Source organism: Opisthocomus hoazin, chromosome 6 (assembly GCF_030867145.1).
Source record: "Opisthocomus hoazin isolate bOpiHoa1 chromosome 6, bOpiHoa1.hap1, whole genome shotgun sequence".
In the NCBI taxonomy this organism is placed as follows: domain Eukaryota; kingdom Metazoa; phylum Chordata; class Aves; order Opisthocomiformes; family Opisthocomidae; genus Opisthocomus; species Opisthocomus hoazin.
Window position 1 is genome coordinate 54,589,921 of NC_134419.1, and position 26,264 is coordinate 54,616,184.

The window sequence follows — 26,264 nt, forward strand, 5'->3', positions numbered from 1 at the left end:
ACGAACCCAAACAGTAGAAAACAAAATGTACACAACAGTATATACAAGGGATGTATGTCACACTATATTAAAAAGTTCCAGAATCAGTTGCTTCAAGGGCAAAGAAAGCCACGACGGTACAGCATGGTGCTGAATTTCTGCCTGCCACGTGCATCAGGCAGCACGGTACAAACTCGCTGCCAGCCCTGGAAAACTGCCCATCACGAGAGGGGCCGAGCAGCCGACGAGCTGCGGGACGCGGGCACCAGCCCGGCAGGCCCGGAGAGCGAGGAGACGCCCGGGAGCGGCACGCAGCGCCCGCGCAGACGCGGTTCCCAGCACGCACTCCCCTCGCCCCCCGGCTCCCGGTCCATGTGCGGGGACGGCATCCGGGCTGTGCCGGGACAACGCGGCGCTCAGCTGGCGGCCATCGCCGCGCAGAGCTCAGAGGGCTGCGGGCCACTCGCCACCCGTGCGGGCAGCACGTCCGCCCGCCCCGCCCGGCCTCTCCCCGGGGCGGCGGGTCCCGCCGGGGGTCTGGCGGCCCGCAGAGCCCCGGCCGCCGCGCCCCACAGGCCCCGCGGAAGGCGCGGTGGGCCCGGCCCCCGGCCCCGCCCCCCTCGGCGGCGCCCAGCGCGGAGCGGGACGGCGGGAGGGCAGGGAGCGCGGCGGGGCCATGGTGAGTCTCCGCCGGGAAAGGCGGCGGCGGCCGGGGCGGGGAGGCCTCAGCGGCAGCCGCGGGAAGGCAGAGGGAGCGGGGAGCGGAGCCCTGCGCCGCGGTTAATGAGTAACGCCAGGAGCCCCGCGGGCACGGTTCCTCTGCCGGGGCGGGGGGCGGGAAGGGTCCGTCAGCTCAGAGACCGCAGAGCGGGTGCGGCCCCGCGCCTGCTCCCGGCCGGCCGGAGAGCAGCCGAGAGAGCAGCGGGAGAGCGCGGGCCGTGCGCGTACCTGGCCGCAGCCCGGCCTGCGGGTCCTGCGCACGGCAGGGCTGTCCCCTGTACCTGCTCCTGGGTGGCGAGTCACCCTGGGAAGGGAAGGTGTTCGTTCGGGCAGAGAGGGTTGTTTCATCCCCAGAAAGCCCTAAGCTCTCCCAGTTTCCCATGCTTGTTCCTTTGCCTCAGCTGCAAATGCATCCGCTTGGTTTCCTGCTGGGGGAGTGGGAAAAATATCCCAATGCCTTGGCAGCTGAGAACCAGCAAAAGCAAGCAAAGTAATTAAATTTCCCTAACGAGAAGAGTGTGTTTTAAAGGAGTAAGCGCACATGAAAGCATTAACGTGCCATGCTGACAAAACCAGCAGGCTGGCCGATGCGCTGGGTGGAGGAGGAGGGAGGGGAAGGCAGTGCAGTGGAGGGCACGGAGGGTGCTGGGGCAGAGGGTTTGCCACCACGCGACACAGCCAGAGGAGCTGGCTTGCGTGTGGTCTGCTGGCCAGACCTCAGCCTGGCGCTGGGCTCTGAGAGCAGCTGGGCCTGGAAACAGCCCCAGGGCCCGTCCTCTCATGTTGTGGCAACACAGAAGAGGTTCAGAGGACAATTAAGCCACATCTCTCCCAGGCAGCCTGGTTTCTGGCTCTGCCCGGGGGAGGCTGGCTTGGCACCCAGCCCCCTGCATCCATACCCCTCTGCTCCTGGGAGCAACAGCTCCAGCTTTCCACAGCCTTTCCTCTCTTTAGGATCAGGCTTTCAGCCCCTACCCTGTGCCCAGGAGAGCCCCCCAGGGCAGCCGCCCCGGCTGCCCCCCTGCAGAGCTGGCCTCCGTCCCCACGTTATCCAGTTGCTAAGCTACCCGTGCCCGGCTTATCACGCCATCAGCGTGGAAGGGCAACGGCTGAGGGTTTATTGCGCTGAGCCGTGTTTACTCACTACCCTCCCTCCAAACCCAGAGCTCAGGAAGGGAACGGGGTTGACATTAGCAGGGCAGGGGGGGGTGGTGAGGCCCAGGCTGGCAGGGGGCCACCCAAAACGCCGCACAGACTGCAGGGTGGTACAGGTGGTTTGCATGCTGGCAGCAAGGCCAGAGCATGCACGGGCGAGGAAGACTTTCCCCAAACGTTGTGCAAGAGGGAGAGTGTGCAGGCGCAGTGTCAGGGGGATGGGAACCATCCCACCCCCCGGCCACCCCCAAGCTAAGGTTCAGCACGCACCTCGGCACTCTCTGCATGAAGTGCTCTGCAGCTGACAGCTTCTGCTAAGTGTAAGTGTCACGGCTGCGCAGACAGGTAGTGACCCACACGGCCTGATGGCTTAGCAGACCCAGTAACACAAGAATAAGGCATAATCTTTCCAGTTGTCCTCAAAACATGCAAAACCAAAGAATAACCCACAGAAACATCAGCTCCGTGGCTGCCTCTGGTTTTGTACAGCTTGTGAGTAGGTGAACTACAGGAAAGGACAATTCTTCAGTCAGCAGCCCCTTGAGACGTTTTGCTTGGGCATGGTTGCTCAGAAGTAGCATCTTAAACAGCTGAGCAAACACCCACAAGAAACAGCAGGCTGTATTTGTTGGGACTCATGCCTAACTTGCCACACTTGGCTTACAGTACATAAAGGAAAACAAATTGCAAAGAGATGTTGGTCTTTGTCATGGAGAAACAACAATCCTCATACACTCAAAAGATCAGATCACCCACTAGGAAAGAATTTTAATTGCCAGAGCATGACCTTTCAGATAGAGCAATACCCCTCCGCACTCACTCCTGCCTTCCCACTGAGCCAGACAATACACTGGCTCAGGTAACCCCCATCCCCAAGAACTCCATTTTAGTTTCATCTTTGCCCATATTCACTCCCTAAAGCCAAGAACTGCTGCTTCCCCCCCTTAAAAAACAAATAACAGCAGCTCTGCCCAAGACGGGAAGACAATGCTAAATCACAATCTGTCCCTCTGCCCTTTGTTACTCACAGACAGAAACAGCCTCTTAAACTGCATCGTAACATAAGGGAGATTGAAAAGGAGCTGAACTCCAATTTAGTGTGACTCACCTGTCTGATGCACACCACTTCTTTCTGCTTTAAAGCAGGCTTCCAGGGCAGATGACCTGCAAATAAAGCCCTCCTGCTTTGGGACAGTACTTCACAAACCTCAAAAGCAAGCAATTCTCAGCTCTAGAAGCTATCACAGAGTTTCGGGGTTTTTTTTTCCATAAAATTATATGTAATGTATTTGGGAGCTTAACCTCACACAGCCATCACTCCTTAGTACCTCAGGTTATAATGAATACATATATACACTGGTAAAGTGGTAGGTGTTACAGGTCAGAGGAAAAAAGCAACAAGCTGGACTTCACTTGACCTCGGCACACATAGGATGTACCCAGGGCAGGGAGCAGAGGACAGCACTGGTATCATTAGCACCCCCCAATTCAGGTCCGCACACACACTCTAACCCTTCCACCCAGTCTGAAGCTGCCTCTATGGACCCATAACTCCATGACCCATGGGATGCCTCACTGCTTTGAACATCTTCATCCTACCTCTGCCCACTGATCTGCTCCCTCTTCCCTTCCCTTTCTGCGGTGTCAGGCAGGAAAAGCCCACAGGCTGAGCGCGGAGGAGAGGGAGCAGCTGCTGCCAAACCTGAGAGCTGTGGGGTGGAACGAGGTGGAAGGCAGAGACGCCATCTTCAAAGAGTTCCACTTCAAGGACTTCAACCGGGTATGAGCATGGGTGGTACTGAGTTTCACAATGCGGGAGACGTGGTTTGCAGAACAGGGAGTCCCATCTGCAAGGCTCAGCCAGAGAGATCTCTGCGTGTTTCTCCTGAGATGCAATGGCTGAGCAAGATAACCTGCCCAAGACAGGAAAGTGCTTGACCCATCACATCGTTTGTCTGGGAAAAGCTCCCCAAAAAGAGACAAACCCATAGAAAACCTCAACAAAGATGCAGAACATCCCAGACCTTGCATTTGGTTGGGTTACTTAGAAACACATGGTGTAATAGTAGTAGCAATGGGGTGAAAACCAATCTATCACAGGGTAAGTGGTTTAGAGCTAACTTTTCTTCTTACTTCACTGAGCAGGCCTTTGGCTTCATGACTAGAGTGGCTCTACAGGCAGAAAAACTGGATCACCACCCTGAATGGTTCAATGTGTACAATAAGGTAAGAAAGTGGGATGGTGGGGGCAACCAGAGCTATTCAGGGAACACATCCCTCTTGTGAGGCACAAAACAGCAGCAGCAAGTGCCGGTTCAGATCAGTGGGACCTCTCTCCTCAGACGCTATTCCCTTAGCATATCACAGACAGCCTACAGCTGTCACCTACAGGTCCTTTCCTCCCCCCCCTTTTTTTACCTGTCCAGCTGAGCAGTAGCTGCCTGTAGGCTGGCACCAGGGTTGCTTTTTAAAATCAGTATCAGAAGTAGCAGCAAGGGGAAAAGCTTCTGGAGAAAGAGCGAGTTGAAAAGCGGGCAGAGCTGGCTGCTGTGACCAAGGCAGGGGTGGCAGTAACAGCTTGTGGCCAGGACGAGCTGTAGGAAGGAGCAAACCAGGCAAAATGCCAGACCACCTCTCCCACCCCAGGGCAATTTTGTGAACAAGTCTGGAGAAAGTAATAGTGCTACCTGCCTCATCAGATGCGAACTGTCTGCAGCACTGGGGGAAACCGTTCCTGCTCTTTCTGCCAGCAACACTTGGTCGGTCTGTCTGTCTGGTTTAGGTTCACATCACCTTGAGCACCCATGAGTGTGGAGGCTTATCGGAGCGAGACATCAACTTGGCCAGCTTCATCGAGCAGGTTGCAGCTTCTCTCTCCTGATTAGAGACACACACGTGAAGCCAAAAATCATCTCTGCCGCTGCCACAACCCGCCTCTTGCCTGTACAGCTGCACCTAGAGCCTTCTCCCACTCCCAAGCTAGTTCCTGGATCCAGAGTGCCTAACGCCATGCCAAACTCCCCACTGCAGCTCAGGTGGATGGAGGCACTTCTTGGGCACTGTGCATATATCCATCTCTGCTCTTGCCACTTCCATTCTTAAACCTGTTGTTAGCTGTGTGCTACCAGCCCGCAAACTGCTGAGCCTCTGGGGCTCTCAGCAGACTTACCCTCTTACCAGGAGTCATGTTACACAATTGCACCAGTAAATGTTTCCAGAGCCTGACCCCATCCAGCCACTGTGTTATTGCTTCTTACCTACTGGAACATGCTTTCTGCCTAAAACGTGGTACGTGAACCCTTTGGTTTCTCTGTACCATACCAGCAACCATGATGTGCAATTTGGTTATTACTGTAACCTCTTTCTAGCAGTATTATAAACAGGCATGTGATCTCACCCCTACTGCAACTGAAAATGTTTACAATAAAGGTCTTGGTTAACCTGATGTCAGTTTGCAAGGAGGCCTCACTGTCAAATTACACCAACAGGTTTTCCCAAGGCAGGTACTGGCCTGACTGCTCTCAAGAAGGTGCTTCTGTCATGGAAAAGCTTCTTGACGAAGCAATGCAGAGAAGTGGCACGTGCCTTCACAGGCCTGCACCTCAAAGTGAACGGGGTCTGAAAGAGAATGAGATAGCACAGCCAGAGCAGATCAGATAAAAAACTGCTTGTGCTAAAAATCAGAAGTGTACCATAGCCAAGGCACAAACACAGGGAAGGCACAACCAAAACGCACAAAACCAGTGCAGCAATGGGCCAGGGGCTGCTTACGGTGGAATACCTCCCAAAAGAGGTTGTAGGTGAATTAGGTGGTGTAAGATCTTCACTCCAGTAACACAATGATCTCCACATTCAATGAGTCAGCAGCCAAATTGCTGTGTTTTTGGTATAACAGGAACAATTTGCTGTGAAACCAACAGTAGCTCCTTTCAGCAAAACAGCCTGGGAGAAACACTACAAACACCCAATTCAGGTTTTTTTGGGTTTTTTTTAACCCTTTAAAGCTCTATAAAGTATTATGAGAAAATCCATAGCTCTTAAATGACAACTTTCAGCTTCCTTGAACATCACGTGCAAGATGTAGCCACAGACACCACCTTTATCTTGAAAGAATGAAAGAGCAGCCCTTGGGCAGAGTAAGATTCATAAACCTTTCTCCCTGCCACAGACTAGGCTGTGCATGAGCAAAGATCAGGAGCAATGGTCCCCATTCATTCAAATGAGCACTGAAACAGAAAAATAAGAGTTCAATGAGCCCAGATAGCTAAATGCACCATTTTAATACAAACTAGGCCCATTTTCACCATCTCTTCAGCTATTTCAGCCTACAGTTTTACAGTGGCAAATTAGAGCAATATAGAATATTGCCATGAGATGAACTCGTCCCATTTGTTCATTAAAAAGTCAATGTGTATTTATTGGGCAAGATATTATTGTGTTGTACACAACCCTTCCACTCCTCCCTCCAAGTCATCAGAAAAGTGCAGATGAAATCCATGGCATGAAGACACACATCTCTTCTTGGTCCATCCCATTGGATATTCTTCAGTCTAGTACCTTAAGAGCACGCAAATCCCTTTTGAGTGCTTTGTACAAGCAATAAATTTAGAGTCTTGCTTGGAAAACCTGGCAGTCAGAAACCTCGCAGGAATTAATAGTCACTAAGATCCCTCCAGGTCTGAAGTACCATCCAGTTTCAGATCATAATCCAGTCCATAAAATTCTTCTTTTTTGTCTTTTAAATAATTATACAGCCTGTTAATCACACCATTTTTCTAAGACCATTTAGCATGATAAAGGAGATGCAGATTACATGTTAGATGACAAGGATGAATAAAGACTACACATTGGTAAATTACAGTGGCCTATTCCTGACCAGAAGATTGCATTTACAGTACAGAACAAATGCACATAAAATAATTAAACCCACAAATATTACTAGTAAGTGAAGCCCAGAATGGAATACATTGACTTACAAATAACACCTTCAAATACATCCAGAAATGTGAAATGGAGCACTGATCTGTTAGATCTATCTGCTTCCTCGGAGGAGAATGCAGCCGGGGAAGAGAAGGAAGTTTCCCTCTCCTTCACCCTACCCCAATCCATCCCCTCTTTCTTTTAAAGCAGAACAAAAAGAGTACTACCCTTTTTTTTTCTTTTTTAAATCTCGGTTCAGAAGAGAACCATCACAGTAGCCAGACACTTAAGACTGTCTCCAAAGTACAGCAAAAACTCGGAGATGCAGTAATGCTCACATTGGTAAGAGACATTAACAGAATAAATAGGTCCAACACAAATGCTGACTGCCAGAGCTGGTAACACAATCAAGACTACCATGCAATTCAAATGCAATGTTTTCAAAAGGGCTGAGACACATGCATAAGTCATTGATTTAAGGGCAGATGGCCAAAATACTTTGTCTCCTAGCACTGAGAATAAACCTGTTAAAAAGCAAGTATTCTTCCCACAATCTCTGGGCCCAAGGCTGCAGTGGTTTGTGCAGCGGCTGGTAAGTAACCTTCTCATTCGGTATAATTATTGTGCAAGTGTGTGCTTCAGCTGTGTTAAGCCAGCGAGGGTCAGCTTCATGCTAACAAGCCCACTACAGCAGAGACGGTCACCTTCCAATGTCCCTGCACAAGACTGCAGACCTGGCACAAAGTCTTCTCCCAAGCGTTGAACTCTGCCTGGGAAACTCTCCGTGGCATGCAAAAAGCTGAGAGAAAACACACGGGAAAGCCCTGCAGGAATAACTCCACCACTGTTTAATAACTCAAGAGATCCTAGTTTGTCCTTCAGGCCACAACTGCCTCACAAGTTGCACTGGAAAAACTCTCTCACTGTAAAAACAGCGGAAAAAAATGGAAGGGTGAGCCATATGCCCAAGGCTTGAATGCCTCCAACTTGCTGCATGCTATCATCTATCTCTCAGAGCTATACCAGCATCTTTGTAACACTGTAAAGGGGACTTGGCTCAGTACAACCACTATTCTACTTTGTACGCAAGCATACTGTCTCTGAGGCCAGTCTGCCTTTGAGGTTTTTTTCAGTATAGTACCATAAGGAAATGACCGCAGCGAACGCTGCAGTCGACAGCTGAACCCTCCTGGCATCCCACAAAAAAAGCCAGAGAAGCATCAAGGCACAATGGTGAATGCCCTTTTGAGAATGTGCCTTAAAAGAATCAGTGCAAAGAGCAGAGATTACTACTATCACAAAAGTCACCTTTTTATACTAAAAGATCATGGTAAAAAAAGGTCAGCTTTGGCGCCATCCGTTTGCACGTGAAGTCCCTAGCCATGACACACCATGGCCTGACTGACTCTGCTACAGCATGGTGAGATAGTGCAAAGCCTTCAAGTTATCAACAGTGAAATGACTGTTTTGCACATCCCTCCAGAGTTGTGCAAGGTACAACGAGCACTCTAGGTGGTAAATGCATGTCTTCTAGAAGAGGCAGGGAAGCAAAACAGTTACTGTGTACCTAGGATTTTCAGTACCATCCAGTTCCTCTCCCTACACCACCTGCTTGGTTTCTATTTCTGCTGTTATTCAAACCAAGAGATTCCAGAAGAGGTTTTTGTGTTGGGTTTTTTTCCCCTCAGCAGATAATGATTGCAGTCTCACCGAGATCTCCAGAGGGGATTTCAAAAAGAGTACATGACCATCTTTCCTTTGCCAATTTGTCGGCTCTGCATTACATAGATATAAGGCTCCCAGCAAAGTCTGTTAAATGCAGTAGCTTGGAGAAATAAGAAAACAAAATATTCCATTTATTTTCTGCCTTCAACTTCTGAGAAGATTGAAGCTTTGGAACACAACATGAGAACTCAAATCTAACACTTGGCTGGACACCGACTGAATACCAGGTCTGAGGAGAAGAAACAGCAAGGAATGAAGTGACACGCAGAATACCTGAGGAATCTGGAGTTGTGGAATGGATATTCAATTCACCATCAACAGTCATGATGAAGAGAGGCAGGGGGAAGGCAAGAAAAGCCCTTAAACTAAAGCTGGGTATGAAAATAATGCGGATTTCAGAACAGACTAAGATGGGGAAGGAAGTTTTCAAGATCAAGCCACCATCAGACCTGCAATTGTAAGAACAAAGGCTTACTGCAATCTCTTCCCCTACGAAACCTCTAGAACCACCCAGTGCTAGCTGGCAAGGCACCGATTGTTGCGCTACAGTCAGTGGTGGCCGGGAGAGCCGTTCATGTGCTTTTCACTGCAAGGAACATCCGTGCTGTAGAGGCCATCCAAGTACGCCTGAGAAATCTCCGCTACCAAGCTTCTGTCTGGGACGGACTGGGCCATTCCATAGATGGCTCCCTAAGCAGAGAAGAGGAGGTTGTTACATAAGATCATTAATGCCATCAGAGAAACACGCTTACCCCAAACGCACCCTCACTATGTGCTAGCCTCCTTACCATGCCCGTGGTCTTGGCGTTGAGGTCCTTCATGATCTCCTCAATGCTGTCTTTGACATCTTTCAGGAACTGTTCAGCAACACCAGACTTTGTGTGCAACTGCGTAATGCAGAGATGAATGCTGGGCAGGCAGGGGAAAGGGGAGAGATTACCCATCTCAAGTATGTACAGCTCCACATTTTCTGAGCAAAAAACAGAATCCAGTCCTTCACTGGCCAGTGACAACTGTCTATCTCCTTGAAATAGCGTTTCAGCCGCATAAAGGGAGATGACAATCCACTCCCTTCCAATTAAAGGTAAGCCCTGCAAAATACTTGCTAGAACCAAGCTCCTCTTTTGCAAAACAGCCAACTCCTCCTTCCTTCCTGACTTCATCATACATGGTTAAAGGCCTCTAATTTTCTCACCTCATTCCAGGTACCTCTGGTGAGAAAAATGCAGCTGTCTGCAAGCATGGTGATCCTTGCCATCACTTCCCTCCCCATCCTCTACAGCTTAGATAAGCCATCGGCCACCCACGGCAAGGAAGTTAGCATCCACCAAAAGCAACAGGGCTACTCGCATCTCCGAGCTATCACTTCAGGCTCTCTAAACATGGCTTCATGCTAACTGCAAGTCCAAAATTTTTTCAGTGCAGCTACATTTAAGAGCATTTGCCCCTTTTACCCAGAGAAAAACAAGTACCCACTCAAGGACTTAACTCTGACAAACATTCATTTCGCACCAGGCTGGAAAGGTCACTGAAAATGATCAGCCCTTCACCGTTCTCTCAATTACCTTCATCTTCACTGGGCAGAAAGAAGATACTAAAAATAAATAAATAAATCTACAAACCCTCAGTTAACTAACGTGAGATAAAGCCCTGACTATTTATATTTTACTGCTTATGTTATACAGAGGTAAACAGAGGGGGAGCCTCAGATATGTCCTCTGCCAGGCTCATTAAAATTACTGCTGCCTTAACCCCACTGCAGTAACTGCTATACATCAGCAATTACAAAAGTAATTCCCTCTCTGCAGGGGGAAAAGTCTACATGCAATTTGTCAGATGTGGACAACACCAGTCAGCAAATCAAGAGAGCTATGTGGCCTGAAGATGACCATCTTGCATACCCTGGCTATGCACATCACTCCACTGGTCTCCACAAACTCACCTTGATGGGAACTGTAGGGCGTTCAAGTTCCATCCTTTTGCCGCTAAGAAATTAGATAGTCGATAAATGTCAAAAGTGTCTGAACCGATGGAGAGGACAGACACCTCAGGTTTCCCAAAAATGAAGATGCCATCCATTTTTCTTAGCCTTAGAAAGGAAAAAAGAAGTGACTGACCAGGGTTACAGGGGTCAGACATTCTGTCCATCTATCTGGAGCCTTAAAGGAAAAGCTACACAAGGGAACATGCTATAGCTTCTCCAGGGAATGGAAAAAAAGTTGCAAGAGAAATAAAAGCAGTTTGGGAGAAGGTGTCTAGAACGGTGTTAAAGAGTGTGATCAAAATGCTAAGGCACACACGTACTCTGATTCGAGGAAACGAGCCGTTTTAATGATCCTCTTCGTAGCCTCAATGTAGCCCGATTCCCCTATGTGCATCAGGGTTGCCCAGCACGCAGCTATGATTCCACCAGGCCTGGAGCCTGCCATGGAGGGGGAGGCGTATATGCCCCCTTGCCAGTCGGGTGCTACAAAGAACTGGTAGCTCCTGTACTTCTTGTCGCTGTACAGCACCACTGAGGAGCCCTTGGGAGCGTAGCCATACTGCAAGGGGCACAGAAAGCATTAAAAAGCAGCAGGAGAGCACAGGAATGCATTCAAGCACTTACTGCATGCAGTCACCAAGATCCCACTTGCCCATACTTTGGCGCATTGCACAAAGCATCTGAATAGGTCAGCCCTTACCCCTGCGCTTCAGCACTCCTCCACATCGCAGAGCAGAAATGTCTGAAGATATGGGTAGCATTGGGAATTGCTCCCCAGAAATTAAAGCATTAGAAGACCTATCTGCCCTCCTTCTTACCTTGTGGGTATCAGCAGAAATGCTAGTCACACCTTTTACACGGAAGTCAAAGGGATGCTTTAGAGGAAACCCTGCCTTGTCCATGAAAGCAATGAGAAAACCACCCAGGCACGCATCAACATGGCAGGGGATTTTGTGCTTCACCGCAAGCTGTGTGTGAATAAGAGATTCTGGTGAGTAACATGCAATCAGGCAAGAAAACAATCTGGTCGAGGCACACAAACTCCAGTCACCAAAAGGTACTCTGCATTTCACAATTAAATGTTTCCTGGACCCTTTTGGAGCATCATGCCACGCTCAAGCTGCTGAGGATACGAGATCTGGAAGGGCTGGCTACTTTGGGATGCCTTCTCCTGCTTTCCACATATTTGAAAATTGCCAGCAAGAGGAAAAACAACATCATATTTTGGCAATTTGCTGTAGTTGCCAAAGAGATGTGACAACTTGGTCTGAAAGGAGTATCTGCAATAAAGTGTCACGGCGTAATCCAAATGAAAAGAAGGTCAGAGGCCCTGGCTGGTTACACGCAAAATAAATAACTGGAGCACAGAGAGAAAAATCAAGAGGTGTGTTTGAAAAATAAGATCCCAGCCCTTTGACTCCTGCACCAGATTTGCTACAACCAGTAGGCCCTCAATCAAAGCCTTTTTACCAGGCGGACTATTTTGCTGTTATTTCTTCTCAGATATCAAAGAACGAGAGCCCTTCTGGTTGGTCTCGCAGTGGATGCTGCTGAGCTTCAAGTCACATACACAATACACATACCTTCAGTTACAGCAGAAGTTTATGATATAGACTTGAGAGTTCAGACACAAACAGCTTTATGACAATGCCCAGAGGTAACTTCTGATATTCAAAGCCTACCTTCTCACAGCAGTTAGAGTGCAAAAAAACAGTCCCATATTCCTCCTCACTTCTAAATTGTGTCCTACATACCCTGCTGTTGGTTAACACCTAATGTGAGGATAGTAATACCCCTGCAACCAGTCTGCTCCTGCCACCAGATTCACTGGTTCACATCCCAGAACCTCTCTGCTTTTCTTGTATAGAAGGACATGCTGGTTTTATTGCTACAGCACCCAGAAGTCCCAGGGGCACTTTACCTCTGCCACCTCTTCAATCGGGTCCATAATTCCATGCGGGAACTGGGGAGCGGAACAGACCAGCATAGCTGTGTTCTTCGAGATAGCTCTCCTCATTGCCTGAAGATTGAAAGAGAGAAGATGCTCATATTCCATTTATCAAGTGCCACCCTTCCAAAAGAGATAGAAAGTGAAAACATGCAGCATCCCACCTTAAAAACCAACACACAAAAGCCTACAGAAAGCAAAGCAATAAGCTACAACCATCAGCAGAGTCAACTGAGTCATTTAACTCATCCACCTGGAAATACTAGAACACTTTTGTTCACCCTCATCTGCAATCTGGGGCTATTTCTGAAACATATAAATTATTTGATTCTAAATGAATCACACAGAGACAAAGGGATGATTTGCATCCAATTATTTCAAACAAAACTGCATCTGCAATGACAGGCACTTACTCCTGCTGTTTCTCCTTATTTCCAGGAAGCATTCCCCTCTCTCTATCCACTGACTTCCTACCTGGATAGGCAGATTTCTTGTGATTTGCTGTACAATGTGAATTTCCCACAGAAAGAGTGTTATGCTGCCTAAAGCGATACCTGAACATCCACTTCCATAGCCTTGGTCAACGGTATGTGAATCAACTTCAGTCCAAAGTAGTGTGCTGCCTTGTCAAACGCTGCGTGAGCACTCACCGGGACCAACCTAGAAAAGTAACAGATTGCATATGTCAACCCAGGCAGCATGTTAAGTCTTACTGTGAACAGTAGGGGAAAGAGCAAAAAAAATTCAACTTGTAGCTATTTTGTGTGACAGGTCTCAAACAGGCCAATTGCATGTTTCAACCAGCCAAAAATCACACAGACCGAAAAAAAAAAAAGTTGGGGAAAATGCTCTCTGGGACAGACGAGAGGCTGCATGCTGTTCTGAATTAAAATGATGGACATTCGATCTTGAACAACCCAGAGAAAATCTATTGAAGCAATTCTATTCCACTGCATGGTCCTCCGTGAACCAGGAACCAGAGTTCCCAAGTAAGCTTATTTCTTGTCATATCAGACAATATTGTACCATGTCCAACCAGCTGTCCTCCCTGAGAGGGGCACAGGACAATACAAAAGGGAAGGAGCAGTATAAATACACCAAACGAACACAGTATTTGCTGTGTCCCATCTCTAATGGTAGTGGCTGAACAGTCAATTAATCTTGCTTTCTGAGGCACCCTATCTTTATCAGGGCCTTTAATAGCATGCAAAAATGTCAGAGAGGGAAGAAAAGAACCACAGGAATTCAGCAGAAGATGAATACCGCAGTGGAATCTCTCTGTTTTCCCCCCATAAGCAATTAACCAGAGAAACATTTTTGATGCACTGTCTAGAAAAAAGCAGCACATTAGAGAGAGCAAATCCTCTGTTAGCAGTGTAATGATTAGCAGAATTCCTCATTTCAGCTACAACCAGCCCCAACTTTAGTCTCAGAGTTTACAGGCTAAACCCTCTTTGATCTGAATAAATCAAACCCCTTAAACACTTCAAAGGGCCTGACAATCTCTGCTCGAGAGGGGCCCAAAGCAGAAACAAGCAGGCTCTGTCTACAGCAGCGCACACAGGTATTGCCAAAATACATCTGCACACCATAGCTACCACAGCCTCCCAGCAATATTCATGCCTCCCAGGCTGCTTAAAGGTTCCTGTGCTATTGCACCGCTTCTTTCGTCCCAGGTTTAAAATCACAGAATCGTAGAATAGTTGGGGTTGGAAGGGACCTTTAAAAGGTCACCCCTCTGCAGTAAGCAGGGACATCTTCAACTAGATCAGGTTGCTCAGAGCCATCTGACCTGACCTTGAATGTTTCCAGGGATGGGGCATCTACCACCTCTCTGGGCAATCTGCTCCAGTGTTTCACCACCCTCATCGTAAAAAACATCCTCCTTATATCCAGTCTAAATCTACCCTCTTTTAGACTAAAACCATTACCTCTTGTCCTGTCACAACAGGCCCTGCTAAAAACCCTGTCCCCATCTTTCTTATAAGCCCCTTTTAGGTACTGAAAGGCTGCAATCAGGTCTCCCTAGAGCCTTCTTTTCTCCAGGCTGACCAGGCCCAACTCTCTCAGCCTTTCATCCTAGAAGAGGTGTTTCAGCCCTCTGACCATTTTTGTGGCCTCCTCTGGACCCACTCCAACAGGTCCATGTCTGTCCTGTGCTGAGGGCTCCATAGCTGGACACAGGACTCCAAGTGGGCTCTCACCAGAGCAAAGGGGCAGAATCCCCTCCCTCCACCTGCTGGCCACGCTGCTTTTGATGCAGCCCAGGATACGGTTGGCATTCTGGCCTGCGAGCGCACATTGCCAGCTCACGTCCAGCTTTTCACCCACCAGTACCCCCAAGTCCTTCTCCTCAGGGCTGCTCTCAATGCCTTCATTCCCCGCCTGTATTGAGACCAGGGTTTGCCCCGACCCAGGTGCAGGACCTTGCACATGGCCTTGTTGAACCTCATGAGGTTCACACAGGCCCACTTCTCAAGCTTATCCAGGTCCCTCTGGATGGAATCCCTTCCCTCAGGCGTGTTGACTGCACCACTCTCCTTCAGGCACAGATGGACAAGGGGGAAGTGCTAATGAGCTATGAAATTAAGGAATATTGGGGTCTAGCAGCCACCTCCACTCAAAGGAACGATAAGTTCCACAAGCTCCCAATGCAAAACCCAAGCCACGGAGGTATTGCTCACATTTCTGGCTGCTTGATGCCTCTCTCGTAAGCCAGGTCCCGGTACGCCTTGCAGGCCATCAGAATGCTCTCAGTCCCTCCAGATGTCATCTGTTGTGAAGAAAAGAAGCAAACAAGAAAAACAACTGCTTACATGGATGTTGTAGAAAAGAAAAGAAAAAAAGGGATGCTGCCACAGCATCTCTGCCCAGAGATGTTTCAGAGGCAAGAGACACACAGGACCAGCTCAGGTTTTCAAGGGCTGCAGAAGCCACTGAACAGCTCAAGGTAGCTTTCTGACATCCAGCTTGAAAGTGCACATTTAAATAAATATTGACTCTATTTAAAGGAGGAGGGGGAAAGGGAAAACAAAAAAATATCCAACTTAAAAGTCTGACGAGAGGGGACCATACTGCAAGGTCACTAGCTGGCAAACATGACCACACCTCATGAAACTACTACTACTACATACTTAGCTCTTGATTAGCCAGGGATTGTATGTCTGGACTACCGATTAATTATGCCACATATACGGAAACAACAAAGTTGATTCTGTATTAACTGAAGTCCAGCAGGATTTATTAGGTCTGGAATAGTGCCACACTGAGGCACAGAGCCAGCTCAGGGTTGGCACTGCTCCTGAGCTACAAAACCTTCCCAGAACCTGCAGCACTGCAAAGCGCAGAGCCCTCTCCCACCTTCTCTCTGCAGAGGCCAGCCTAGGCCTGGTCAACACCAGGCCAGAGGTTGTAAGTCCTCAAAGACTCAAGAAATTTTACACCAGTAGGAATTTCTGCATTACCCTCCCCAGTAAGTCCCTCGGTATCCACACAACCCACTACCCATACTGCCCCAGCTCTCTTTACCCTGACCACAGCAAAACACGGGCGTTTGCATCAGGAGGTGGAAGAGGGGAAGATACACACACAAGCTGTTCAATGAAGTTTACTATTGCATGCCAGAACTCAAGAGCTCTTGTGAACAAATAAATGAAACTCTTTACATGAAGAAATTCCTCAAGCGGGAGGACCGTCTCTTGTTGGCCAGCCTTTATGAGTTCTGACATGAAGGGGACACAAAAGTGTGTGGGCACAAACCTTTCAAAGTAAAATTTTAACCTAGTAAAATGTGAGGTGGTTTTTTCAAGCAGCCTGCAGGACTGACTGACTGCTATGCTGAGTGAGCCATAACTTGAGGATGGCTGGTACCTGGGACAGGTATACAGAACTGCAGGTGAAAGAGAGGAATGAAAAGCTACTTGGAGCACTTATGGAGGGCTAATTTTGATCCTCAGATCTGATGAATCAATTGCAACTTCCCCTTTTAACCACTTCCCCCCAAAAAATAAACATAAAAAGGATGCAATCACATTTGCATGCCTCATGACATCTGCTAGTCTGGGTTTTCATTTGGTTTTTTGCAGCTGACATAGCTGCAAACCCCCAAAACGCAAAGAAGTGGTGTGACTGCGTGACAATGACTAAACATTAAGTACAGAGATAAGGAACAAAGTTCACAGGCACATAAATCAGCCTGCCACATTTGTTCCTAACATGATCCAAGCTAGCAGCAGCTGCCACCACAGGCAGTGTGGAAGTGACTGTCGCACCACAGACAATTTCTGCTTTCTTGGTAGTTTAAAAGCAACAGCTGCCACAGATAAACCCTAACAGAGCCTCACATTGGATAAAGAAAAAAATGTATTTTTAGTGAAGCAAACAGATGATAGCAGGAACGTAATGTCCTAAACATTTTATGGGCTGTGTCATTCACTTCTCAACCCTTCTTATGAAAAGATCTGTGAAGTTGTCAGCTATTACCTTTGGGGAAAAAAAAACAGCTGGTGTAACATGGATTGCCTTCCTACTGCTGGGTGGGAGAAGAGGAATGGGATTATTGTGTACTTGTAACACTGCTTGCAACATCTCTTACAATACTGCAACAATTGTGAAAATTTTGCCAGGCATGATGTGGGGATCTTGGGATTCAGGTTACTGAATACCAGACACTTTGTGCCACCAGGCCTGCTCTTTGTCGAGCAAGGGGTCCCTACCTCTACTCTCATCTAGATAATCTGCTCTTTAAAGAGCAGCCTCTGTACAGTCTCATTCTCATTTTGATCTTTCCACCAAAGCACCAACATCTTGCCCTTTACATATGACAAACATTTCTTCAAAGTCTGGCTTATCACCTAATGGAAATACCTAGCCACACATAGTTTTGGGGAGGTCAGAGTCAACACTTGTCAGCAGTTGGTCAGGTGCAGGTTAAGGAACAGCATCCAGGACGGATCCTCCTCCCAGGCACTAAGGCTGGCATGCAGATGACCACACAGAAACCTTGTTAAGGCAGCTGAAAATCTACCTAAAAAGCTGAATTTCAGCTTCCTAAATCGTCCCACAGTCAGCACATCAGTACCAACACAAGCATACACCACAGAGATGGGCCAGAGCAGCTTGATCTACAGCAGCTGCTTCAGCGTGGCACAGCTACCACAGCCAAACCCTCTTCATCCATGCAGTCCACACTTGCGGAGGCGGTCTGCTCCTTTACAGAAGCCTCTGTCAGCTTAGCTATCTCATCAGCAAACTCATTCTGCCATAGCCAGGGCCTGAATCACTGTCACAGGATACAACTTCCCCACTGCCTGCGGCACGCTGGCAGCAGGCCAACATGCAGTGATTCAGCACCCACAAACGGCTCGCACAAATACTTTTTTCTCTCCTCTAAATGAAAGTCCACAGGCTCAAGCGATGCCATGGGGAAAAGGGGCTGGAAACAGACATTGTTTTCAGCAGATTTCCAACCCAGCGCTATCTTCAAAAGCCAGGCAAAGAGTGTGGAATAAGGCAAGCAAACAGACTGTTTTGTTCTTGATTTATTAATTATTTTCCAAATGGGAGGGGAGAGGAGAAAGCACAGGGAAAACAATATCCATCCTGCTTTCTAAACTCAGCATATTCCTTCTGTTGCACCCTCCCTCCAAATCCCAGTGCTCTAGAACCTCAACATTAAAACAGCAATAAGAGGTATGGTCCTTATTCTAGGATTTCTTTGGCCATGCCACTTGCATGTCAATGTCAAACTGTTAGACATAAAAGAACCACTTTGGTTCGTGGTCTGTAAAGTTTTGCTTACATTTTTACCTTAGGGAACACGTCCACTCAGACCCTGGCGACAAAGCTGACCAGAAGTTTCCCAGAGCTGAACTATGCCATGAATAAGAATCACAGAAGGTGACCCACAGAGGTCCCTTCCAACCCCTACTATTCTGTGATTCTGTGATAATAACGGAATGGTCGGGGTTGGAAGGGACCTCTGGGGATCGTCTAGTCTGAAACCCCTGCCAAAGCAGTGTCGCCTACAGCAGGCTGCACAGGACCTCATCCAGGTGGGTCCTGAGTATCTCCAGAGGAGAATCCACAACCTCTCTGGGCAGCCTGTTCCAGTGCTCTGTCACCCCCAACGTAAAGAAATTTTTCTTCACATTCAGCTGGAACTTCCTGTGCTTCAGTTTGTGCCCATTGCCCCTTGTGCTGTTGCTGGGCACCACTGAAAAGAGTCTGGCCTCATCCTCTTGACATCCACCCTTCAGATATTTATAAGCATTTATAAAGTCCCCTCGCAGCCTTCTCCAGGCTAAACAAGCCCAGCTCCCTCAGCTCCCCTTGCAGCCTTCTCCAGACTAAACAAGCCCAGCTCCCTCAGCCTTTCCTTGCAGGAGAGATGCTCCAGTCCCTTCATCACCCTCGTAGCCCTTCACTGGTCTCTCTCCAGTAGCTCTTCATCTTTCTTGAACTGGGGAGCCCAGAACTAGACACAGTACTCCAGAAGGGGCCTCACTAGAGCAGTGTAGAGGGGGAGTAGAACCTCCCTTGTCCTGCTGGCCACACTCTTCTTGATGCACCCCAGGATCCCATTGGCTTTCTTGGCAGCCAGGGCACACTGCTGGCTCATGGTTAACCCGTCACCCACCAGCACTCCCACATCCCTCTCCACAGAGCTGCTCTCCAGCAGGTCCACCCCAAGCCTGTACTGATGCATGGCGTTGTTCCTCCCCAGGTGCAGGCCCCTGCACTTGCCCTTGTTGAACTTCATCAGGTTCCTCTCTGCCCAACTCTCCAGCCTGTCCAGGTCACGCTGAATGGCAGCACAGCCTGCCTGCATATCAGCAACTCCTCCCAGTTTGGTGTCATCAGTAAACTTGCTGAGGGTACAACCTTATCTCTTCATCCAGGTCACTGCTGAGTAAGTTGAACAAGACTGGGATGAATATTGACCCCTGGGGAACACCACTACCTGCAGGCCTCTAACTAGACTCTGCGCCGCTGATGACAACCCTCTGAGCTCTGACATTCAGCCAGTTCTCAATCCACCTCACTGTCCAATCATACAGCCCACACTTCCTGAGCTTCCCTGTGAGGAAAAGCAAGCAAACTACAATTTATTTCTGAGGTACATTAGAGTAAAAATATGCCACAATGCACTGTATGGTCATAACATAGTGGCAGACTCACATAAAACCCTTGTAAATCTGCAGGTTGTAAATTCCACCTGTTGTGTCTCTCATGGTGATCTACTCACCACTACCGATAAAACCTGACAAATCTGCAGAGTTCAAGCCCCCCCAAGACACACGACTCACATTTCACTGTTAAAGTCCTGCTTCACACAAGCAGCCAGCTCTATGACAAAGTTTGGAAGACCCAGAATTTGGAAGGAAGAGACAAGCCAGCTTCTACAGGAGGCTTAGGTTTGCATCTGCTGATTTTGCCTCTCTCTCCTGTCCTCAGCGGCAGAGTAAGTGGAAAGAATTCATAAAGAGACTGACATCAAATACACACATGCACATCCCCACACAATTTTCCCCTGCACTTCAAAGCTGCCCTTTCTTTTTAAAGTTCAAAAAACTACTGAAAAAAAAAATCATTGAAGCTTGCATAAAGTGGTGATTTCCCCCCAAATTAGAGGGGAAATCCACAGAGCCAGCACTGCAAAACAAAGCACCTTGTGAACAGGCACATATGCACACATCAGACAAGAACAACCCCCCCATTCCTCCCCTACATGCTGAGCTTAATTAGTCCTTCCAAATTGTTGCAAGAATGTGATTAGAATCTCCTGGGAGCCAAAAATCACCAATTCCTGTCTCTTTGCTCTTGCATAACGCGATTAAAACTAAGAACAAAAGTAGTGATTAGTGAGAAATAGGAAGCATCCATCAGCTGCTGAAAATGATTACTTTTAAAAACTGCTTAAAAACCTGGAACATCTCTCAGTGCAATTTAAGGCAACAGGCATGCCTGCGCACCCCCCACCACAGGGGCACTGTTAGTGGTTTTATGCCCATGTTTAAACCAAGGAGAATTATAACCCCCATGTTTCAAATAAAGGCAACTCCCATACATAATGTAAGCTGCTCATCTGATTTAACGTTCAGAAATCTAAAGAGACATGTTTCATTTTAGCACTTATTAAACACACTGAAAACCTTCAAAGAGGAAGCAGGGGACTGCTCTCCAGAGATCCTGCTTAGGAAGATGTCCACATGACACAGGGCAGGACCGCACACATTTCCCCAGGCTGATGAAAGCCCTGGGAACAGCACAAATGTGACACCGTGCTGCTTTTTTCAGACTGAGCAGCACAGTATTAGTTCCATAAAGCACTGTTCTGCAACGTGCTGTGGAAATCAGAGCACAAAGAAAGTGAAATTGCCTCACTGAGAAGGACAGACAGAAACTTTTGGGGTTTTTTCCACGTAGCATAGCCACAGATACACTTTTCAGAAACACCAACAAGCTCGATCTGCCTTCAGCGACCATCACCAGGGACCAACAAAACTGGACAAGCAGTCCCATCTGCTTAAATCCGGTTAGTAAATCCAACAGACAGGGATCTGGCACCAAGACACACTGCTTCACAGAAATTGCAGTGATGAAATTCAGAAAAAAAGAAAGCAATTGTTTTATTTTTCAATGCTGCAAAAGTTGAACTGAGTAAACCAGAAGCCTTCTCAGTAGATAAAGTCAGCAGCACCTCCTGAACAGATCAATTTAAAGATAAAGGTAACTCACAGCATTGCACACTCCCTGGTTTAGCCATCTCACTGTTTTACAGCCTCACCGGTTACTGAAGTGTAACTGCAGCAGTCTGAGCGACCAGCTACAGCAGAGCCTTCCAGTGACAGAAAGCATAACATCAGTTTGAAAAAATACTCTTTTAAATAGCTTTGTAACTGTCCAAGCCTCCAGAAATAATTCCGAAATGTTAGTTCTGTTTTGGGGAGAAGAAAATAAGAAATCTTTGAGACCAACTACTTACAGAGCATGTACCCTCCATATATCCACCCACAGCTCTCCATCATTGATTAGCAACTCTGGACACTCTTCACAGTCAGGAAGGGCAACGTGGGAGGAAGACAAAAAGTCCACTGCAGAGACTCATTTGGACAAGATAATTACAGGGATGCAATTAATCTTCTGTTCCTGGCCAATCAACTTTTCAGCCCTATCTCTCACCCTGCAAATTTGACTGTTCAGCCAGCCAGAATGTAACTCCACAGCAGGCTGCAGGCTTCCGCATTTGCTTTGCTTGGAATCTCAGCTGGGGCTCTGCAGCACAGTCCTTGGAAAGGAGGGGAAGAAGATAGGAGCAGAGGCAAAAGCAAGATGCCCCAGAGAGCATCTGTGGAGGTCTCACATTGGCCATGATCACTGTCTGATTGTTTTGGAGCAGGTTTTCACCTGTTTTGAACCTCTCCTCTTAGGCAATACTACTTCTAAATTTCAGTGAAACAGCACACAGGGCCAAGGTTGATACTTTTACAACACACGCTTTATGTAACAAAAACGGAACACATGCATTGCAAACTTCAGCAAGTAAAGTTCTCCAAGAATACAGTGTCACAAAGCTATCTGACTGTTGTATCAACTGACATCTCAACTATTGATAAAGATGAGTTTCAACAGCTTTAAATCCAGCCTCTTCCCCACTCCAAGGATAATCTCAGCAGTGTTCTCAGCACTACAAACCAGGAGGGAGATGAGGTGAGGTTAAATGCTTTTATAAGCAGAGGCACATTCCTTCTCTACAATTGAAGATGGCACAAGGAATACAGTCCCGAGAAGACACGTCAGGTCACAGGGTGCAACCTCCTGCTATCAAAGGCAATCACGTCATACTCCCAGACACGGCACGGTGAAGTTACATTTTTAATCCAGTTGGAATTTGGTCCCAACTACACCCACTATAAGGCTACTCCAGTACTTAACTCCTTAACACAACCAAGCCTCGAACTGTCAGATTAAGGCCATTCAAGGCCAGTTCACCTCATAAGCTCTTGTGTCAACACCAGCTTTCCATATTGATCTACAGCTGTTTCTGGCCTTCTCCTTCCCTAGCATATTTATAGACAGCAATCACCTCACGCCCCGTCTCTGAAAAATCTCATCTGAATTCTTCTCACAAATGCAACTACTTCTTTGCAAGTTATTAAGCAGCTTGTTTGTATCACAGCTGCACCTGACCACTATGCTAGGAGATAAGATCTCACTGTCCCGTGCACTATGTAAACAAGGAGCGAATTTGGCCTAAGGAATTCAGGATCCTTACTAAAAAGGTAAGAGGAGTGTAAAAAAAAACACAGCCTATTTTTATAAGAATAATTTATCATGCAAGTTCACAACTTTTGCTCTTTCACCAGCTTTGAATCATCATCTAAGGACACACATCTGGACTCTTGCTAGGAACTCCATCAAGGCTTCAAAACTGGTTTCCACTTCAGCACACTGGAAGGCCACATAAGCCTGGAAAGACAGCTTTTCAGCTGGACAGATGACAATACATGCCATGCCTGCTTGATCACCAATACTTCAAGCTGCTTGTTGGTAACCAGCCAGCCAGCCTTGCCCTCAATCTTAGCATTCTGGCAGGCTCACAGACTTCTAGTGCAGAGAGTAAAACTGAGGGGAGCTACTCAAAGTGACACTGCTCTGCTTGCCATCCCCCAATGACAGCCAGTCAGGCTACATTGCACTGGTTCCCTTTTCCAACTGTCATCAAGAGTGTATCATTTAGAGTGTAAAAAAAAAAAGAAAAGCTGAAGTAAATGGTCTTGTCTAAAGAACTACTTCCCTGAGTTAAACTGTCTCTCATAAAGCTTCACCAAGCAGAGCAATTAGCAACCGTCTTCTGTACAGCTATGTTGGCATGGCATATACCAGAATGAGCCTCACCTCAGCCTCAGCTGAAGAGCAGAAGGTGCATTTACACTTACGTCAGCCAGAAATATCCAAAATGTTCAAGGGACACCTGACAACAGGCTACTTACAGCACCACAAGAGCTGGGGCCCCCGTTGAAGAGCGTACAGGCAATCCTTACTACTTCTGCTTCCATCTTCCTCAAACCAGGGAATATATCTGGATGGAGAGGATTACTCCAGGCAAACTCTTCATACACCTTCGAAAACAAAGACAGAAAGTTAGCCTTGCAAATGAAGTACTGAATTACCAGTGCAGATTTGGGAATTCACCACACAGACTGTATAAGCAAATTAGCTGCATTTAGCCATAGACAATACTGCAGATCTCCTTGAATCTAACTCCTACTGCAAGTAAATATCACAAGCTGGGAAGCTACAGCAGAGGAGGGAAAAAAAAACCTCCCTTGCTTTTCTAGGGCATTCTGGCCTCTGGAATGACTCTACAACATCACAATATTTCTTTTTGTAAAGACAGGTTGAATTGTTTAGCTATTTTTAAAAAAAGAACACAATATGCACCCTACAAAAGCTTTAAACAATGCAGGCCAAAAAACTTACTTTGCAGAACTAGTTTTCAAGTTTGATGTTAAAGGGGAATTCTGAAGCAGCTAGAAAAGCACAACTGCCCACCCACTCTGCAACAAAAGTGGCTGTGGAAACCAGTATTTCATGCTTGTTCCACAGCTGCGGGCTCACAGCATTAGGCTGGAACAGGCCAGTTCTGACCTCCTGCAGCTGAGATCAAAAAGCAACTGCAGGGACGTTAAAAGCTATACAGCAGAAAAAACAGCGAGTAATCAGCACAAACAGAGGGAATGTTTCCATAACCCTCAATCCAAGCTGAGGCCCCTCTAGAAAGGCTGCCCTGAGCTTTATGTTTCCCCAGAAGTGGCAAAGAAAATGTCAATGAGCAGAAGAAAACACCAGTAGCAACCACCAAACAGAGCTTGTTACAGCTGTTATAAAAGCTGTTCCCAGGAGCAAGAAGGTTAGACTTCCTTTTCTAGCAAAAAAACCCTCTTGAAGTACATATATTTGAAAAGCTGTTTAGGTTATTTTCCAACCCTTTCACAGGGAAAAATTCCTGAGTAGGTAAACAGACCTAACAAAGACGCCACTGAAGCATGCCAGTGCTCCATTGTTGTAAGATTTGGACTACCCAAAAACATTTTACAAACTTGTTTTTTGCTTAAACCAAGAGGAATTCAGTTTTGCTCAGTGAAGCTGTTCCAGTACAAAGTCCCGCAGCCTCCCAGTAACAGGAAAGCCAAGGATGCTTTCACTCCAGCATGCAAAGGCACATCTGTCAGAGGGTTTGCTAAAGCTCATCCATGGCAACTGTATGCCTCCTACCACATTCCCTCAATTACATGGTCAGTACCAGTTTCCAGTTCACTTGTAACCAGCTTCTTACTTTCTTACTCAAAACAACGTTTTGTCTGACTGGATTCTAGCTGCCTCTACATGGCGTAGTCTCTTGGTCAGCTTTACACTGCCCAAGTGCTTTGCTAGCAATTCCCCTTCCACCTACATTCACCCTAGGCTATGTCTTCACAGTTGAGCAGTCTTAGTTTCAGATGATATCCTATTTATTTTGAGATATGCCGGAACAGTGTTGACAGGTTTCTGGTCACCCTAAAGATGCTAATGATATCTGCAAAGTTAGACTGCTTGCACTTTACCTTCACTAGCAGATGGGTGAGTTTCTCTTCACCACTGTACACAGTCCCAGAGACCTTCCCATCCTGCCAACGTACATCTCCTGAAACAGAAGGGAGAGCACACTGCTTGCAAACACAGCCATTCTCAGAATGCATGTAGAAGGGCACAGGGAAGTCCTCCCACCAGTTCTGCAGATGAGGATTCAGCTTTTGAGATTTCACTGATGAGGAGCAAGTATGATTTTTGTGCCACAGAGATAGCTGTGTGCGACGCTAAGCCTTTGGCATCATGTGTCCCATGAACTTAGCAAACTGCAAGTAAATGATGACTGAAGAGTCAGCACATAAACAACATCTAGCTGCAGCAAGCAGTTATATTAATATGTAATCCACTTAATCCCCTCCCCAAACTGCTGTCCATCCAACTGAACTCTAAAGTGGCTAAAGTTAAAGCCACTTTCAAAGAGCATCCATCACCACTGTAAGCTGAGAAGAGATGGAAAGGCCAAGCTTGTTTTGTTAAAACCTACAGTGCGGGTGCCTCAATTAAATTTCACCTAAAACGATACGCCGCTGAAGCTTTAACAAACGAGAGGAGCTGGACGGAACAGCATCAGCAGCACACTATTGAAAAGTGTTTCAACCCACTGCTCAACGTCATGGTACTTAACTAAGTCACTTTTTGCCTCCAAACACCCTAGCAGTGTATTTCCACTTGTCTGGTTATTTGCTCCCTCTCCTGTTAGCCTTCTTCATAAACCTCAATGGCATCAGATCCACAGGCATATAGAAGATGAACATAGTCACAATCCAATCCACATTTCCAAGCAGCTTTCAAAGGGGAGTGCAGGTGTGTGGAAGGAGGGGGCCACAGGAAAAGAAAAAGAGACAGAAGAACCCGGTGAAGGAAGGAAATAATCATTTGAGGGAAAACAGACAAGCTACATAAGCAATACGTAAAAGTAGAAAAGAAGGAAGTTATTGGGATAGGAGTAGGGCAGTCATGTCTTCTCCTCTGGACAGCAAGTCACCCAAACTTGCTTATTAGGAGTAATAGGTACACAAATCAGGGTGAAGGTATTTACATGAGTGAGGCAACTCAAATTAAGTTTCAGACACTGCTCATGGGGACTCAAGCCAGCAGAACACCATAACCTTGCCTTCCTTAAATGGCATTTTTCAAGGTGCAAACCATCATGACTTTGATTAAGAGAGATAGCCTTGGAAATACCCTAAAAATCCTGTT

At 47.2% G+C, this 26,264-nt stretch overlaps 2 protein-coding genes across 2 annotated transcripts in view; one reads left to right on the forward strand and one right to left on the reverse strand.

The window, feature by feature from the left end:
• The first annotated feature begins 555 nt into the window (after nt 1–555).
• PCBD1 (pterin-4 alpha-carbinolamine dehydratase 1) lies at nt 556–5,299 on the forward strand. The gene is made up of 4 exons (XM_075423167.1): nt 556–658; nt 3,503–3,634; nt 4,000–4,080; nt 4,637–5,299. Exons 1-4 carry the CDS (start codon nt 656–658, stop codon nt 4,733–4,735), a joined length of 315 nt encoding a protein of 104 aa, XP_075279282.1. The 5' UTR covers nt 556–655; the 3' UTR covers nt 4,736–5,299.
• An 816-nt stretch (nt 5,300–6,115) lies between these two features.
• Nucleotides 6,116–26,264, reverse strand: part of SGPL1 (sphingosine-1-phosphate lyase 1) — a 33,600-nt gene continuing 13,451 nt past the window's right edge. The window contains exons 5-14 of the mRNA XM_075423166.1: nt 25,040–25,119; nt 23,426–23,554; nt 15,116–15,204; nt 12,986–13,091; nt 12,405–12,503; nt 11,302–11,451; nt 10,804–11,042; nt 10,442–10,588; nt 9,288–9,408; nt 6,116–9,189 (exon numbers count right to left, since the gene is read on the reverse strand). Of these exons, the coding sequence (XP_075279281.1) occupies nt 9,049–9,189; nt 9,288–9,408; nt 10,442–10,588; nt 10,804–11,042; nt 11,302–11,451; nt 12,405–12,503; nt 12,986–13,091; nt 15,116–15,204; nt 23,426–23,554; nt 25,040–25,119 (1,301 nt within the window). The 3' untranslated portion in view covers nt 6,116–9,048. The remainder of the gene's footprint in view (nt 9,190–9,287; nt 9,409–10,441; nt 10,589–10,803; nt 11,043–11,301; nt 11,452–12,404; nt 12,504–12,985; nt 13,092–15,115; nt 15,205–23,425; nt 23,555–25,039; nt 25,120–26,264) is intronic.

What these genes read in the sequence shown, in the direction of transcription:
- PCBD1 (XM_075423167.1), top strand. An exon ending in ACTTCAAGGACTTCAACCGG is followed by an intron (nt 3,635 to 3,999) that starts GTATGAGCATGG and finishes TTCACTGAGCAG; the next exon opens with GCCTTTGGCTTCATGACTAG. An exon ending in GGTTCAATGTGTACAATAAG is followed by an intron (nt 4,081 to 4,636) that starts GTAAGAAAGTGG and finishes TGTCTGGTTTAG; the next exon opens with GTTCACATCACCTTGAGCAC.